The following is an 18,749-nucleotide window of genomic DNA, read 5'->3' as shown; positions in this document are numbered from 1 at the left end:
ATTTGCTTTCTAGATTGTGAACAAAGTGAAGGCCAAGTTGTTGACCCTGAACTTCCCCCAGCGTGGCACTCAGAAGGAGGGCCTGTCTCAGACCCCTGGTCACTCTCAAGTGACCAGTCCAGTACAGGTTTGGAAGCCACCTCTGCAGAGACAGAGGGCAGAGATACGCTGCTGTATTCTCATGAACAAACCAGTGGAAAAGATCTTGATCAGGTTTATATAAGTTTTGACATTCAAGATAATTATTTTATTTAGAACAGAATGGGCTATTAGACTTTTTGTGAGTATTTGTTAATTGGTTATGAATTTTTGGGATTGTTGAATTTGAAATGTATTTTCTTACATGAAACATTTTTTATCAACATATTGGGAAGTGTGAGCATCAAAAGCATGAAACTTCTAAATTTTCATCAGTAAATACAAACATTTATAACTATGTTTGATTCTCCAAGGTACGAAAAGATCCCAGAAGACTTTATGTCCATGGAGAACCCTTATCGTGATTCTGCCCAGCTGGGGATGACCCAGGTCAGTTTGACTAAGTCTGCATCCAGTCTGTTCACCACATTGTCCAAGTACTTGTACCACAGGAGGTGGGTGTGGTCAGTCCAAGACAAGCTCTCCTCTCCACCAAGTCTACAGGCTATAGGCCGAGTGCTCACAACACTCTCTAAGTAAGTTTATCTTACATTATGTACATAATTATAAGATTGGGATATTTTAATGGATGTCAGTCAATGATAAGGTAGTTCATAGGCTAACATCAGATTAATTTAAGGTTATATGTCCAAATATTCCCATACCCAGATATGTACGTAGTAGAATAGAGCTTGAACCTCAGGATAAAGATAAATTTTCAATTTCATTTTGTATAGAACAGGTAGAGATGGCACCTTAGTTTGTGTGGAAAACTTATATAAGAAATATTTACTTAAGAATAAAATGTTCAGGCGTGCCATAGTGCAATTAACAGAATTTTAAAAGAAATTCAGAGTGAAGTTTGTATTTACCTCAGGATCCGTCTTCAAGAAGGCTTCCATTTTGCTCACACCAGCTCTGGCATTGTTAACATGGTGGTTGAAATGCAGATGAAGGTAATGCACATAACTGTCATGCTGTTTTACACTTACAGATATTCTGAACTTTTGTAATAGAAGTCCATATTTATTTTTTCTCACATTCTCATATTTAAGAGGGAAGTAGACACATGACTTAATATGTAATCTGCATACAATTAGGTCTCAGAAAGACAAGTATTTACCATTTATCAGTACAAATGTCACTTACACACGCTATTTTTACAATCTTAGGAAGTGCAAGCTTATGTTTGACCTTGTTAATGATGATGATTTATATTGAAAATTACATTTTCTTCATAGCTAGTGTTATTTTATGACAGGATCCTAAGTGTGAAGATGACACAGAGCTGCAGCCCTGTGTGATGCAGTATGTCCTCTTCCCACCTCATACTACTACAAAGGAAAGGTAAAATATCAAACTGTTGCTGGAGTATTCAGCCCATTATTCCTTTGTTGAACAAATAACAACAAAAAGTTTAGTTGACTGTATGGTGGATGGAATATTTACTCTTTTTAGATATGTGTAATTTTCTGAGGAGGAGTTGGATAAAATAATTTCATATTTGTGTGTGTTGTTTTAACAGCTTTACTTAAAAGTAATAAAAGAAAAATGCACTAAAATAATGATATAAACTGTAGCTTAATTCATACAAATGTTCAGCCAACTTGCTGCAGATAACAAATGAAATGATTGTCAACGTAAACCTGTCTCCCGAATGTGGCTATAGCATGTAATATATTCTCTTTTTTGTTTGTAATCTAGTAAGTGTGACTGACCTTATCTGTCTGTCCATTGCTTTTTTTCAGCTTCTCAGAGAGCGACACAGATGTGGAAGAGCGTGCTGAGAGTGATGGTGAGATTCAGATTATCACTGAGTGTTGGATAGAGCCACAGTATGGTAATGTGGTCAACAAGACCCCAGAGAGGAACCACTATGATGGACTAGACTTCAAGCAGCTGGCTAATGCGGTAGGTGAACCTCTGTTTGGTTAGTGTGTTTAGTTAGTACTAGTTGCTGAAGGTGGATCATTTCACTGATTATATCAAGGTTCTGGACAATTTTTTTTAAACACATTACTATGCCTTTTAATGATGGGTTTATTTTCACTATCCTAAATAACTGACAAGGTAAAGGTCAACCTTGTGCAGAAATTATGATTATAGTATGCCAATACCTGTTGTGATGAGATCTTGCTAGACTGTTAAGAGTTGATTACACAATGAACATGAGCCATCAGCAGTAGAGTTTCCAAGTGCCCACAAGTACAGCATGTTGATTTGTGATTGACATATAATGTGGTTGTTCTTTGCATTTGGATCAAATCTTAAGTAAAGGATGACAAGTGGAGTGCCTGGACCATTATTTATGAACGACTGCCAACAATATTTGGGTATATAAATTGTTAAGTTGTACAATGATAATAAAGAGACATTGAAGAAAATATAGCTTATGTTAAGATTTCATAGAAGGAACACCTTTGAGTCCCATCTCTGTTAACAAGCTGTCATCTAATTATTTATATAAAGATATAAAATGTTACTTAAAGCAGGGATATTCTATTTGTGTAATGCATTGTCATTCTTCAACTAAGACTAGCCAGGAATGTTGGGAACAGATGTAAAATACTTACCACTCTGTACTGTGACTAGCTTTTAGAATTGTGAATTTTAAGACACCACAAAAATACTTAAAGCACAATGACATGAAAGTGAGAAAGTGTTACAGTATTTTAAGGACACAGAAACATGAAGGGACTTATGCTGGGTTTCCTATTGAAATCCTATTTCTCTTTGCTGTGCACCAGTACTCTGGTATAAAATGGGAAGATAGATACACTTTGGTATTGGGAAAGATTGTAATGGAATTGGAAAGGAATTATAAGTCTGGGAGGAGAAGGAGGGGGGGGGGGGGGAGAATATAACACTGTTATTTTAACACTGTTATCATAGCATCCTACAGGTACTGATAATGCAAGGAGTATCTATTAATTTGTATGTGCTTTTCCTTATCATATGTAGGATTATAATCTCATTTATCATGTAAACAGATAGCATGTCACGCAATAATTCTTCACAATATTCACAATCGATTTTCATTGACATGAAGATGAAAGTGTGAAAGGTTTCTCACTTTGTTTATGAAAAGATGATGAACGGCACATTTTTATATATATTGTTCAAACAATGAGACTGTTTTACACGTGAATATGCCCAGATATCTGTTATCTAACTCAGTGGTCGAAAAAGTAATCTTATCTCAGTGATTTCACTATATTATTAAAACTTGCTGATTGGCATGAACTGGCCATTATCACCCTGTTGCCATGTGTGTGAACCCTGTATCTGTGGTCCTCACCTGAGACCATTACATATACCTGACAGTCACATGCTGGAGTTATAAATCAGATGCAATAATATTTGAGTTTTTCTGTGATAAAAGCCCTTTGATGTATTTGTGCTATATCACCAATTATCGTGTTTTGATTAATTTGGGTACCAGTTTGGTGTATTGGATGTTAAGTTTTATTAGGTATGGAGAATTGTGCATTTTCAATGATAATATGTATTTATTTAGTGCAATATTTGCTTGCAGTTGTTTTCAGCAAGGGGAAGTTTTATGAAAATGAAATGATGAATTAAAGAAAAAAACAAGAAAGTTGTAGGAATGGTATATTGAAATATTGATGAAAGTGTAATAACTTCCTAAAAGTACATTAAGTTTCTGTTTTTAGAAAAGTAATTTTATGTATAGTGCATATGTTAAAGTATAAAAGAAGTTGGAAAAGACAGACTGCAAATTTCAGAATTAATCTCTATCTCCCTGGCACTTCTGCTGGTGTCTCTTCATATCCAGGGTAGGTTAAATTATGAGTGATCTTTATGAGAATCCAACTCTACCTAAACACCTGAGGTGATGACAGCATGCAGGTGGAGACCAAGTGGGTGGAGAACATTATCAGGAAAATAAGTCTATGCATCTTTTTTAAAATTAAGTCCTTAACATAAAGCACATATATTGCTTCGGTGGAAAGTGATTTTGTTTGTTTGAAACATTGGATAAAAAAGGGTGAAAAAGTACCTTAATCTCTGCAGTGAAACAGCACCCTCAGAGTTATGTGCCATACATTACATAAGTTGGGATTTGAGGATTTATTGTCAGGTCAATTCAGTTGCAGGTATTGAATGGAAGCTGATAAAAATGGACGAAACTCCCCTCCCTAAGGTTCTTTCAATGGACCCTCGAGCTCATATTTAATAACACAAATAATTTAAGCTGTGATAAAAAGCAAAGTCTCTTCATCCTAAGCTTCTTTCCATGTCTTCCTATCTCTCACATGTCTGTTAGTTCTGTGTGTTTGTGTGCTTTCCCATGCTGTGGATCCCTTTATCTGTTTGTCGTGTCTGTCCACTCCTTCCCCTAGCTTGATAACTTATCACAGAGATGATTAGCATGGGATGAAGATGGCTGAACTATCTGCAGTTGCAACCAGGATCCGGGGACCAGCTGGAAAAAATGTCACCCACTCACCCTAAAAAAATAGATATTGAATTAGTTAACGTTTGACTAGTAGCCTATAATCGAAAATAAACCTTTTCCTTGCGTGAGCCCACACACTGTTGGTTTCCACTGTGCACCTCATAAACCCCTGATGAAGCTGTGGGCACCTGTGCCTTGACATGTCACACAGTTACCACTAATGGAAGCATATGCTATGCCAGGAAACTTAATGTACTAATTACTTTCCTTTGTGATTAAGTGTGCATTTGTGACTATGGATGGCAGTATGGCGTACTTAACATGTCTTTTGTTTGTTGTTGAGTGCCAAGGGCAGTGGGTAGAAGGAGGTTAATGAAAGTTCAGCTTTCTGTAGTTATTTTGCAGGATTTTGTTTTGCAAGCAAAATGTTTGTTTTTTTTATTTGTTGCCCTTTTTGTCCATTTCTGATTTAAAATCTTATTGTTTTTAATACTATATTTCTTCTTTTTTTAATTCTACACATTGTGATGGATGAACTAATGGAAAAAAGATTTGGACAAAATTGTAAAAGATGTGGTTTATTTGGGTAAAGAGCCTATAAATTTTATGGTTTGCCTCAGCTTATATCATTTTAAAAAGAAATTCTATCCTGTAAATTGTCATAAGCTGACTTTAACAAACAGATTAGAGTATCTATATTTGAGAGCACCTCTCCAGATAGAAAGGTCAGAGGTCATTTGAGGTTTGTTGACAGGTGGTTAAAAAGTTATCAGACAGGAGACTTGTGGTCTGGGAATGAACACATAAGTAAAAACTTTCTTTGTGGAAAGATCTATCCAGTAATTTCCTGCAAAAAATGCTGAAAATTGATCCAAAATATCCTATCACTGGATAAGTTGTGCTTTTCTTTTTTTGTAATTGAGGATAATTAATTGAATTTTTATAAAAATTCAATATTAGGTTCTGACAATTTTTTTTAAATAAAAGAGATTCTTTAGTTTATTCAAAATCTCTAATTCTTACACCATATGGTTTTGCATGCCATCAACTGGTCAACCTTATCATATAATATTCAAGCACTTATTGCTTTATAACATTTATCTACTTGTGAAGTACTTTTAGGAGGTTCTTCAGAAGTGGGAAGAGATTTGATTGCAGTAGTTTTTCAAAATTAACTGTGCTGATCAGCCATGTGTACTTGTGAGCATGTGATGACATCGCATGGAGGCTGTGATCAAGATATGACTCTGCATACATACATATTGTCTGATTGTCTGGACCCCTATAAAAGCTAGAGTCCAGGCCATGATGTTCTATTGTCTTTAGTCACAAGTTACTGGTCAGGGCTCTCTGTGCATACATTTCATTGGTCATAACGACCCATACCAGCCAGTCTGGCCATTAGGACAAAGGGCAATTACAAGGATTATCATTTTAGACTTTTATACATGTACATGTCTTGTATGAAACTGCTTATACTACTCTTGGAAGAAAATTATTTTAATTTTTTTTTTCTGACTGGGTGCCACAGAATATTCCAGTGATGCTGTGTCAAGACATGGAGGCCTGGACATTGAAAGTTAATTTTTAGTGTTGCTTTCTCACAAAAATGTTAAAGAGATGTCATTACAAAGAAATTTTAATATAATAAAAACCAGATTGCGTGAAGCAAATTGCAGTTGAAATTATTGTGAGCATTGAGATTAAATTTGAGGATTGGTTTCAGATATGCTTGGAATAGTTAAGCCATCTCAGTGCAACTCAAAAAAAGGCACTATGCAGACAATTTTCATCATTTTTAATAAATTTAGCATCTAATTGCAGTGTTGCTATGGCCAGTTTAGCTCAGGTATTGCGAACTGCCGAGTCATGAGACATAAGATGTCCCCAGGTGTGCCCATCCCAGCTTGCTGTTATCTCTGCTCTAACAAGAGCCAAGGCTTGTGAAAGAGGCCTCCACTCCACAGTACACAATTGTTTTACTATCACGAGAGGTAAACTCGAGTACATAGTTCTGTTTGAACAGAATTTAGTCACTTGATGAAGTGATACTAAAAACCACAGGTCAAGTCTTGTGTGCGGACTTCAAAGAGAAATAAAATCACTTCCACGTTTACCTTAAAGAGAATTGCGATATTGAGCAAGTTGCTTGAAGAACTTGACAAATATATCCAAAGTTTCTTTTTATACCCAGGGTATTGAAACAAGATATCAGTAAATTGATTAATTCATCTATGTCACAAAATTGCCAGACAGGCTATAGAAAAACATGTGACAGGCATATTAAATATCTTTAATAGCTTGCATTGAATTTGATTATTTATCAGTGTCCCAAAATCTTCCGAACAAGTTTCCAAAGTGAAAGGTGGTTTTAATGCTGCAGTATCCTATATAATCTTGTAATTTAGGTACTGCCTAATAATATCAGTTCAATATAGGAGTAAATGTATGTATTGTTACTGAAATAATGATTGATCCCGAGATCTAATCCATTTAACTTTTTATGTACATTTATTGAAGGGAAAAAGTAAAATGCACATTTGTCAGATGAAAATAGCCCTATTCGTTTTCTTTTTTAATTCACACTGGTCATTGATTTTCTTTTTGTCACATGATAACTTATCAATCCACTTTTAATATATGCTATTAGCTTCTCTCTCAGTATTACTTTAGTTGATGCATTGACCAATGTAGAATGATGAGAACTTGGGTAAAGTATACAGGTAGCAGTTCTTTATCATGAAATGTTTCACCAATGGTGCATTTGGGGTCATTCAGAAAACTGACAATTCATTCATAAGAACTGTTGCAGATCGGTAAGTTATAAAGTGGATTCATAAGGCAAGGCATGACCTCTCCTCAGTAAAGGTGTATAGTGATAGTGGTGTTTGCTCTGCCACTAGTTTATTCCCCCACCAAGTGCGATAGGACTTCAGCTGATAGGCACAAAACTTATCTCATCTGTCGACTTTGAACTGGTGTCATGGGTTTTAGTGGGCCGATCCACCATGCAGTCTGCCTCATAGTTAAATCTGCTGATGGGTTGTACTTTTTTTTTCCTTTTTCAAAAAATGCGATTTTTAATAGAAAATTTCCTATATAGGAATTTAGTCATTGTGGTGGCATTTAGTTCCTGGTTCAAGTCTATATGTCTTGCTATAAATGCTGTTGCTGGGAGAAGTTGTGTTACATGAACTACCTGTCTCCCCTAAGCTATATGTATGCCTTGTTACTTAGATCCCAGGTAACTAGAGAATTGACACGTTGCCATTCCAGTAGGACAGGAGGATCCAGAGAGATGGCAGCAGTGAGGGGAGGTGGTGGTAACGGCAAACCTGGTGGCATACGTGCACATACTTACAGTTGCGGGTGTGTCTGCACACATACATACACTTAACAGTATCCTGGATGTGTTGAGCTCCAAGCAAACAAACTGTGAAAGGAAAACAGGCAGCAGAAAGCAAAACTTTATGACTATAAGGTTTTAGAGTAATGTGCACAAGTGGGGAGGAAGTCAGGCTGAAGGAGAAATTCAAACATCTTTTGTGTAAATTACATGTTAGTGCAAACTTTATGTTATACAAATGGTAATGATTTGTAGTTTAGGTAAAGGCTGGGATAGACATGGTTCCTTGTATTATGTGCTTCTTCATATGAGGCAGGGAGATATTGAAGTTGCTCAGCTAGACAGATATTTAGCCTCAATGCACAGTATTGTTACAGGATCCATTTATATTAAGGTCTGTTATTGTTATGCGGCAGAACTTGATCGTGGGCACATCCATGTCTTTTGTGTTTGGTGTCGATTCAACCTGCATTGGTACTGAATACTTCCACTTCAGGAAGATATAATGTAACTTAAAGTTGAAAAATGGGTCGCACGTAAGCTCTTGCTTTATTGCTACAAAAGTTGGTCGAAACAATTGTTCTTCTATCATAGTTGATAGCAAAATTAGTTAAAAATCAGTCATTGTTTGGTCATGTGTATTGATTATAGAGTTTTTAAGATTTGGTGTAGTTTATAAAGCAAGAATTTGTTAAATCACATGACTATGTAGTCTGATCTCATGATCCATTGATGCCAATTAGTACAAGCACTGGCTAATTCAATTAAATTTGTCATGGGTTTTCAGATCATGAGTTCATAGTAAGTGCAGGTTGTAGTAGGTGCTTGCTTGGGCACACTTTTCCTTGCAATCCTAGGAAATGTATGAGATATATTCTAGGAAGTGGGGATAAGATGGAGAAGGTAAAGACTGTGCATTTTCATTGGCTTATTAGAAGAAGGTCTGTGATTAGTCAGATTATTTTTTGCACAAGATTGTCAAGAACCAGTAAGAAAAGGATGAGATATCAGTGCTTATATGACATGCTGATTGTACGTGGGCAACACCATGCTCATGTTAGATGTGAAGAGATGCAGGAAGGAAGAAGATGGGGGATGCATTTGAACTATTAGGTGCTCCTAGTTGAGTTGGAAGATTAGGGCTGACAGTTATATGTAAGCTTGGTGCCAGATCTAACTCTTCCAGCTCAGGTTGGAGTCACAGTTAACAACATTCAAATGTATCTTCTTTCAGGTTTGTAAAAGTGTTGCTAATATTTGGATTTGGTCAGATTCAGTTATGGTATGCAATACATTGGAAATTCACCAAAGGTAGTTACGTATATCAGCCTTAGTTTAAAGTGTGGTTTTTGCAGTTGTTACTAGTTGATAATTTTGGAATTTTGACATTTGAATGTTTTTTTTTTATTATTTAAAATACTTTGGGTAGTATTTGGTAAAAATGGACACAAGTGCATTTCTTTTGTTTGCTGATAACTGCCCTGGGAGAATTGGTCTGTAGTGTCAGTTTCTCATGGACATGCCTTTGCAAGGTTACAGCTAATTTAGTAACACAAAGGGGAACTCTTCAGGAATTTAGAGCTGTGCCATGAAACATTCATAGATTCCAAAGGGAGGTCTTCTTAGTAAGATTTGTGTGCATTTTGTTCAGTCCTGTGAAAGTTTACCTGTTAGTCTTGTTGGCACTTTTATTGCAGGGTACTTTTTTGTAAGGATCTTATTAGTAACTATAGCTTTGAAGAAAGATATTATTTTTGCTGAGCTTTGTAGTTATGAGTTTTTTTTTTGTGTGCTGTAAGTTGATGCTGTGTTGGCACTAGTGAACAATGATATTGTCAGATGATTTTTTTTTGCAAAATGTTGTTCTATGGATAATATCTGTTTTTCATAAGAAAATTTTGAAATTGTTTAAAAATAGCTCTTGAATTGAAGATATGAAACATTTATTCATTATGCATTTCTTGAACAGTCATTCAAATACTTCAACAGCTTGAAATTTTAAAAGCGTCAGAAAAATGTTGATTAAATGTAGCTGTCTGAGGGGATCAGCAGTAATTTTAGAGGAAACTACATTATACCTTATGAATCCAACTTTCAAATAGTAAGTAGCTTGGTCAGCCTGCATCTCTAGTGGGTAGGTTGATAAAGGCCATGCCACATTTGTGTGGTTTCAGAAAAATCCTGATTAATCATGGAGAGCAAAGGAAACCCTTTGTTTGTACATTACATTGGACAGGGAGTTTGCCATGTTTACCAAGCAGAACTGGCTGTCACCTCATTTTCTGGGGGAGGGTAGAAAATTGGAGACACATTGTCAGTGTGTTTATGCTGTCATAAGACAGGCTGGTTGTTAAATTATAGTAACTTTCTTTTTGAAGCATTTCAAATATTAAGCATGATGGCCAAAATGAGACATTTTAAAGATAATAGTAGGGTAAGATGTTTATTAAAAAAGGGAAAAAAGAAAGAATTAAAGAAAGGATCTTAATTCAGAGCATATTTTCCATCCATGTCTTTGGAAAGGATAGCATGATTTTTTTGCTGTCTTTGACGTTGCACATGCAGGCAGTCAAGCTAAAGGGGCTGATATCGCTTTTTAGCAGTATTGATTATTGACCGTGCGTCCTGTGTGTGATGTTGCCGCGTGATCTTGTCACACTGATATTGCTGATAGCAGTTGTCACCAGACTGTTTGTTGACTTAATGATATGTTCAAAATTTATAAAATAACCTGATAGCAAATGTCTCCATTTATTGATTTCTAACAGAACTGACTATAGTCTGGCATTCCAGCATAAAGAAGTGGAGTTGATGAGGAAGCTGTGAAGTGTGGAAAGTGTTAGCAATAGAGCAGTGTTTTGTGGAGACTTGAGTCTGCTGGTAGATCTAATTTCACATGCACTTGCATATGAAGGGAATTTTAGTGGTTGCTTTTGTGATTTACCAGTCAATATTTGCATTAATACTTTACTCCATTGAAGACTTTTGCCGTCTGACAAACTTTAGTGATAATGGATCATCTACTTAGCTTTAGATGGAGGTATGCAGTTGTGATAATCCTTAATTACCAATGAGGTTATGTTTTCTGTGGTTATAGTGTGCTTTATGCACTGTCTGTTCTATGATTATTTCCATGGCCTTAACTTGTGTCTGTCAGTCATGGGATTTGATCTCTCCATTGCTTAACTTCAGACCTTGCTCAAATAGAGCTAACTGAAAAGTCAACAGTTCGGAGGAGGAGCGTGATGCCATAACTGATTTTTCAGGATTAATTTTAGATAAGGCGCGGTTGATAATGCAAAGTGAAAAAGCTCCAGATCCTTTTTAAGTTCCCTTCAGTGAGGTCAGCTGAGGAATTATGTCCGTTATGCCAGGAAGGTTGATAAAAAAAAAACTAGAGATGATGGTTAGGAAAGATTTATGGGGATTTTCTGCTTTGCATCCTGGATACCAGTCTTTACACCTGACTGGTACAAATACTTGAGTCAAGTCAAGAGCATGTGATATACTGAAGCTGGTCCACTGTTGTAATTATTCTGCAGGATGGTGTTCTACTGTAGAGTTTAATTCTCCTTTGTGCATCAGGTGATTGATTTATAGTTTTATTTTTTCCAATTTATTCATAGAGATAAGGAAAAAGACTGACGGAATGTCATAGGTAGATAGAAATTCTTGATTTCCTTGAAAAAATCACTGATGAGGACATACCTAGGATAGTGCAAGGGAGGATGGGATTTCTAGTTGGTGCTGAAGCAGTGGAGAAGTTTTATCTCATCGTTTCACAAGGCAGGTGAGATTCAACTCCTCCAACTGCCCATGCATTGAAAACTCAACAGGTGGCAATACTAACACGGACGATGATTTTTACACCATCTGTCATAAAGCAAAGGGCAGACAAGGACAGATCATAGACAACAATATGAAGGACAAGATATTATGCAACTCCAGATTCATGGCTGAGGGGTCTTCTTACAAAGTCCATATCACAAAATGGGCATTTACAAGTTCAGTGTGTCATGTGCCACCATATATCAAGTTTGGCTCGATTTCAAACAATTTCATCAAATTTTGTACATTTTTATTTAAATGTTTCACAATAAAGAAATATAAAAATGTTATCATCATGTTTTTGTCTGAGTTCCTGCTTCATTAAGTGGTCCACTTTTTCAAGTTTATTAATAAAATTATTTTAAAATGTTTTACAAAAAAAAAAAAAAAAAGAGAAAATAAATACTAAATCTGTGTAGTGAATACATTTATATTAAAATTAAGAACAAAATAAAATGCTTGACCTATTCGTGTATAAATTAAGTCGTATAATTACCGTACTCATATTGGGCATGTTAAGATGGTGTTTATTGCTGTAGGAAGAGCAAGCACTGCATCAGTGTTGACTGTTGTAGTTGAGACAACACAACTTCCTTTAAAATCTGTTTGTGATCTTGGCTGGACTCTATTTGCACAAAAAACATTCTGTTCAAATTATAAATAATTATAAACAAATCCTTCATTATGCATCTTCAATAAAATTTGAAAATAGTCTTGAATATTTCTCTCCTGTATGGAGGAGTTAATGTGATGTGAAAATGGCCAAACATGCATGTTGAAAACAATTAGATGCCATGTCTACTACTACCACTACCACTACTACTTTCCCTGATGACTTCTTGAATTTTTAAATCCATAAATCTACTTAAATTTTCTTTTTTACATCTCTAATTGAACATTTAATATAGTACCTAACTGCCTTTTAAAAGCTACAAACAGCATGCATGCAAATGCAAAACTGCTTTATTTGACTTACATTATCAGTAAAAACTTTGTGAAATAATTGCAAATTATCTGGGTCTCTATTGTGTTGAAAACTATAGTATGAGAGGTCAATTTATCATTGAATAATTTAATACATATATGTACACCTCTTTTTAATTATATATCAAAAACATATGCACACATCTGTAGCATATGGTGTGATTCCATCCCTTCTTACCTCCCAGACTTAAAGGGATAATAACTCTTCGTTTTGGCCAAAGATGAATTTTCCTGGAGTAAACAACACTTTTCCCATACTTATACCAATGGTTAATGAATCCATTTTTACATTCAAAGTAAGTCCCTGTTTTTTTTCTGAAAAGTTTGGTTTTTTGTTAAAATCTCTTAAGAGATTATAACAGAGTATAGCCATCATTGGAGGTCACGTGGTCTGAAGACCAGCTTAGATATCAGAATAATAGCTATAACTGCCGTTTTTGTGGTAAAACAGAATATATTATATTTCTGTGAGTTATTCACAATGTTTTTATTGTGAAATATAAATCTCATATGAAGAGTTATTATCCCTTTAAAGTAACTTAAAGGCAATTATTTTAGTCAGTCTGTTTTCATCCTCCCATTCTCCATCCCCATGATTAACTTAAAAGTTATTGCCACTGATTCTTACATCTCAAATTAAAAACTATTCCACCTGACACATTGTGTTAACATACAAAATAAATGTAAAAAAAGAATGGTTCTAGGGTACACTTCTCTCTGGGCACAGGCAGCCACATCTGCCGGGTACCAAATGTTCTTGCTGTCAGGGTTACTAGTGCAGGAGATAGGAGGATGAGATGTGACAATGTTTGATGTGACACAACTCACTGATAAATGAAGCAGTGTCAACAGTAACCTCCAGATGATGCCTGTGTTTGTTGATTCAGAGAGATGGCAACCTTGGCACTTGGACCAAAATTAGTGTTCATTTTACTGGTGTAATCATAAACATTTTGGTTCTTCTGGGTGATGAAAAGACTCTCGTTAAAATATTAACTTGACCTTGTTTAAGTATCTTATTTTCTGTTTACTCATATTCATTCTGAGAAATGAGACAAAAAAAGCAAATCTGTTTATACTCTGTTTAAAGAAAATGATAAGAAAGGACTTACTGCTTTATTCTATGAGAAAGATTTCTTTAGTAGCTTGTCATCCTTATTCATATGAAAATATTTTATGTACCATAGGTGTGTTGTTCTAGTACTTGAGAGGTTTTTATCATACTCCAATCTCAAGAAATGACTAAATCTGCACATTATATTTTTTCTTGGAGATAATCATTGATTTTTTGTTATTTATGCCTGAATATACTGACACTAAATGAAATATTCCAGACATGTCAAATATTCCTGCAAATCACACGGTGCACAGAATACACCAGGGGTTATGTCTATTTATTTATATTTTTGATAATAAAACCAGTGCTGTTACCCAGACCTCCACATCTTCCCTAAAACAGCACTGGACAGTATCCACCTATGTATAATCTCCAGATTAGATTCATAGTTCTTTGCATCTTTGAAATTTTGCCAACTGTGCAAAGAGTACAGTGTAGAGGGCACTGATGCTGTAAATTCAGTACACAGCAATAAATTTAATACACATTTTATTTATGACAATTTGAGATGTGGTCAGTATATGCCACTTAGGAAAATTATATGCTTGAACCGAAGGTCCAGCCATCTTGAAAAGTAGCTGGACTGAATGTCTGATGGGTAGGAAAAATTCTTGGCCCGTTCTGAAAGTTATCTGCCCCAGGCAGACGGTCCAGCATTAATTTCGAACACTGGTTGTGGTTTTTAAAATTTGAGCACTTGAAGTAGTTCACATGTAAATTTTTAACTTTTAACATCAATTTTATAACAGTATATGATTTTTTTAGCTGTTCCCTGTTGATGAAGAATGTATATCTACCATGCTGACATTGGAACACCTGATCAACATGTGCCAAGAACCTGTACGAGTACTGGCTCCTGCCACTGAAAAGTGGTAAGATCAATCACAAAAGTATCCAATTTATTTGGAAAAGAAAAGAAATTTTGAACAATTGGAATTTTGGGAAATGAAAAGGCCTTAGATCCTTTGCAATTGTGTAATATTTGGCACTAATCAAGTTCGTACAACTTCAATGAAATATGTTTGTATTTTGTTATGGTAGAGAAAATTATAATATTGTGGCAATATTTTTGAAGAATTTTAAAGCAAATTTACAAATGCAGAGACTGTCATTTGTTAAATATGTTTTTCATGTGTGTTTTGTCTTTTCTCTAGGTGTCCTGTGTACTCTGAAGAGTCCAGTCAGCAGAGAGGGACATCAGAGTCTGCCATCCATTGTATTCCTTTTCCTTTTGACTTGATGAAACTTTTGCCAAAATGTCAGCAAGTGGAAATCTTGTTTTCAACTTTTATTGAAGGTATGTTCTGGCATGTTCACTTTGTTAAATTTAGCAAATATTTATTAATTTTTTATATAGGACAGATATCACTATTCTTATTTTGTCTCCAAATGTTTTTTTTTAATGTCAGGCAGACTGCAGTCAATTTCTGTCTTCTAAGTCAGTTATCAAGTCCAGTGCCACCCAGAGTGGAATTTGAATTATATATAATATACATGTTGTCAGTATGTCTACAATTTAAATTTTAAATCTGATGAACTTTCAGAATCTACAAATTTTGCTCAAAATGACCCAATGTCAGAGCCTGGCACCCCCACCCAGCCCCAGGGCAGTCCAGCCCAGTCTCCAAACGCCATCCTCTTCCAGCTCCTGTCAGAACAGCTGAAAGACTTGCATGACAGGGAGGTGGAGATGAACATGGCAGAATGTGGTACCTTTGTTCAGCTTATACAAAAGAGAACACGGGATGTACAGGAGCAACCATATCCTTTTACAACAGCCAACATCACTCATGAATCCACACCTGAGAAGGAGTTGGACCTGAGGGAGATAGTTTCTCGGAGTATATTGTCTTCATGCACAGACAAGACCATCTCACAGCATAGTGTCACAGCTGTGCAGGGACGACAGACAGAGGAATCTCATGGACAGGAGAGCAGGAGTGGGTGTGGCCAACACAGGGTACCCAGGTGGAACTGCTATGTTAAAACGGTGGGACAGGGTTGCGTTATTGTCACTTTCATCCCAGCAACATACCTGGATTTAATATCACTTGCACCCTCTAGTAGCAGTGGGGAGGAGAGTTCAATGGACAGAGAAATGGAAGATGCTGTGAGAAGAAATAAAATTCATGAGGAAGAGTCTCAGACAGATGTTATTGAAAACCCAGAACAGACACAGTGCTGGGAAAAGTCTTCAGAAACAGATGTCATCAATGAAAGTTTTGCAGACATCCCTGATACAGGATTAACTTCAGAGAAAGATGCTTCCAATGAGAAAGATCTGAATGGAAATGAACAAAGAGAATACAAGAAAGATTCATACTTCACAAGTAAAAAGTCTCTGACTCTTCCAATGTATATCTACCAGTGCTCCATGTCCAGCCTGACGGAGCAGCTGGTCTCTAAGTGGAGCTACATGGAACCTCAGGACATCTTCCAGGATATGACATTTACTTCATGGGACATGGAGGAAGATGTCATGGAGCCCCACGCAACACGTGAGGGGTCCCAGGACACTGTTGTCAACCGTGGGGAAGAAGAGGGGTCAAGAAGCCGCCAGGACACATTGACCAGTCCAGTCAAAGATAAGTTGCACGTGTCATTTGACAGGCGGTCAACTGAGATATTCACTGGGGCAGAGGAACTGAGGAACCACTGTAACATGATGTGTGATGCCTACTACAAGAGCTTTGTCACAGGTATGTTTTTTTTTTTTTTTTTTTTTTTTTTTTTGAAAGACAGACATGAATTAGAATGTATTCTTCAGTAGTGATGTTTTAGACCTCTTTGTGACAACTTAAATTTTGTTTAATTGATACATGATGATCTTTTTATAATTTTAAAATGAAAAGATTTTTTAAGGAATAGAGTAATATATTTAATAGCTGTAAGTGTACCAAATAAAATATTTTGATGACATATTTTCACAAGGGGTTTACAAGAGTCTCCAGCAAGGACAGGAAGTAAGTGGAATGGACACTGAGTCTGCTATCAGTAGCATATGCCAAGAGAGCGTACCTCTGCAGATTGACATCACAAGGTAGGAATTATTATCCACAAAATTTATTCTTACTGAAGTTGTGTGTGCTGTTATAGCTTGTTTCATTAGGTTTGTTATTTTATGGACTATATTTAGATTTTGTACTTTTATGAAATACCACCTTCCTGAGTACAAAATTATGAGAGACTTGTCAGTAAAACTATGTGGTTATTTGGTACTTGATATCTAAAACATTAGGTTTTATTTTCTGCATTGTTCAGGTACTTGCAAACAGTATGTGGTCACATTCAGAAGGTGATAGAGAGGCACAATAAAGAGCAGTGTATGAAGAAGGACCTGGAGATAGCAGTGCCTAAGAGCCATGTCATATTTGCCAGAGAACTTGGTGATGTGGAGGAAGAGATAAAGAGCACATTGTCAGGGTATGCACACACGCATGCACAGCATTTTGTGGAAGAGAGCATGCATATATTTTGATGAATGTTACAAAGATTTTTTTATTAGGCCTTTGTTATTTTTTAAAGATCAGGTTCTATATGTGGAATATTTGAATTGAGTCTTACTATTTCCCCCTCTTTGTATTATACATAAGTGCCACCTGTATTTTGACCCCTATAAGTAAAATACCTGTTTGCTTCTTGCTGCTTACAGCAGTGGCATTGCCCTCAGTATTTGGTCACAATTTTATCTGACTGTTATTGCCATTGATCAACAAAAAGATGTGTCATTTTGTTTTCAGAGATTCTGGTGTCACCATGTCCAACCCGAACTCCAACAGATACTTCCAGCCCTCCAGGGCTCACATCAAGTTTCCAGTTTCAAAGCTGACCTGCAGGTGTACAGAGTTGGTGAAAGGACTGCATAAGCAGATCAAAAAGAAATTTGCAGATATCTTGGCCAAAAATTTCAGATCTGTCTCTTCCTGTCCAGATTACTTCTATTACAGGCCTCCACTCTTGCCCAGACGTCCCTCTGTAAGTCAGCATGTGAGACAAGTTTTTTCAATTAAAACACATTTTATCCTATTGAAAAAAAATTTGATTTTAATTTGTTTTAATTTTATATACAAAGATCACTTATACTCAGAAAATATATAATTGTAACAGTTAATTTGTTAAATATGTAGGGAAATACAGAAACAGAAGAGGAAAAAGATCCATTCTGTGAGGGTAAGTAAGATTTGTATGTCAAAGACTATGACCTAAGCCAAAACATATCCTAGTTGTTGCAAAATATTTTAATTCAATACATTGCGTTGGATAACTTTTATGTGGGGTAATTCTGCAATTTACAATAAAGTTAAAACTTAGTGTGCACCCTTGATATTTGTTAATAGAAATATTAATATTACTTTTAGAGTACTTACAACTTGACCCAAAAGCTCTGCCATGTTCTAATATTTCCAGACCTGGAGAAAGAAGAAACTGAGGATGACATCTTCAGGTCAGATGCAGATGAGCCTCCCCAGTCCCCTCTCTCCCCTGCTGCCATCTATGGTGGAGACTCACCATCAACCTCCATACGCACAGGGACTATGAGTTCCTTCCTTGGTGATGAGATTGGGTCCCTGAACATGGAAGATGATGACAATGATGAAGATGTGCAACCACTGTTCTTACACTTGTCGTGCACTGTGAAGACAAAGAGCATATTTGACTCTGTGCCAGTAGGAAATCTTGTCACCTGTTTGAGTATGTATTTTAATACTATATGCTCTACGTATATTTTTTACAGTATTTATCTGCTTTAGATCAGTGTTGTTTGTATGATTTGTACCTACAAAACTCAGTAAATAGATTAATTCCAAGTCATATTTTAATTTTTTCATGTACTGTTTACTCTCTTTCTCTATTTTGTAATAAGATTTCAGTAGATGGTAGTTAGCAAGTGATCTTCAGTGTTTGTTTATATACAG

At 36.0% G+C, this 18,749-nt stretch overlaps 1 protein-coding gene across 6 annotated transcripts in view; it reads left to right on the top strand.

The window, feature by feature from the left end:
* LOC106171449 (KICSTOR complex protein SZT2) overlaps positions 1-18,749 on the top strand; it is a 60,048-nt gene that overhangs the window by 9,489 nt on the left and 31,810 nt on the right. For all 6 annotated transcript variants that reach the window (XM_087000298.1, XM_087000299.1, XM_087000302.1 and 3 more), the window contains 13 exons: positions 14-213; positions 453-674; positions 1,016-1,094; positions 1,400-1,485; positions 1,887-2,049; positions 14,599-14,705; positions 14,988-15,130; positions 15,378-16,532; positions 16,765-16,873; positions 17,095-17,256; positions 17,574-17,808; positions 17,961-18,003; positions 18,241-18,525. In XM_087000298.1, coding sequence (XP_086856424.1) covers positions 14-213; positions 453-674; positions 1,016-1,094; positions 1,400-1,485; positions 1,887-2,049; positions 14,599-14,705; positions 14,988-15,130; positions 15,378-16,532; positions 16,765-16,873; positions 17,095-17,256; positions 17,574-17,808; positions 17,961-18,003; positions 18,241-18,525 — 2,989 coding nt within the window. The remainder of the gene's footprint in view (positions 1-13; positions 214-452; positions 675-1,015; positions 1,095-1,399; positions 1,486-1,886; positions 2,050-14,598; positions 14,706-14,987; positions 15,131-15,377; positions 16,533-16,764; positions 16,874-17,094; positions 17,257-17,573; positions 17,809-17,960; positions 18,004-18,240; positions 18,526-18,749) is intronic.

The sequence above is a fragment of the Lingula anatina genome, chromosome 1, assembly GCF_051362555.1.
Source record: "Lingula anatina isolate TDL-2025a chromosome 1, LinAna3.0, whole genome shotgun sequence".
Taxonomy (NCBI): domain Eukaryota; kingdom Metazoa; phylum Brachiopoda; class Lingulata; order Lingulida; family Lingulidae; genus Lingula; species Lingula anatina.
Note: the sequence above shows the minus strand (reverse complement) of the source record. Positions and strands in the feature narration are given on the sequence as shown.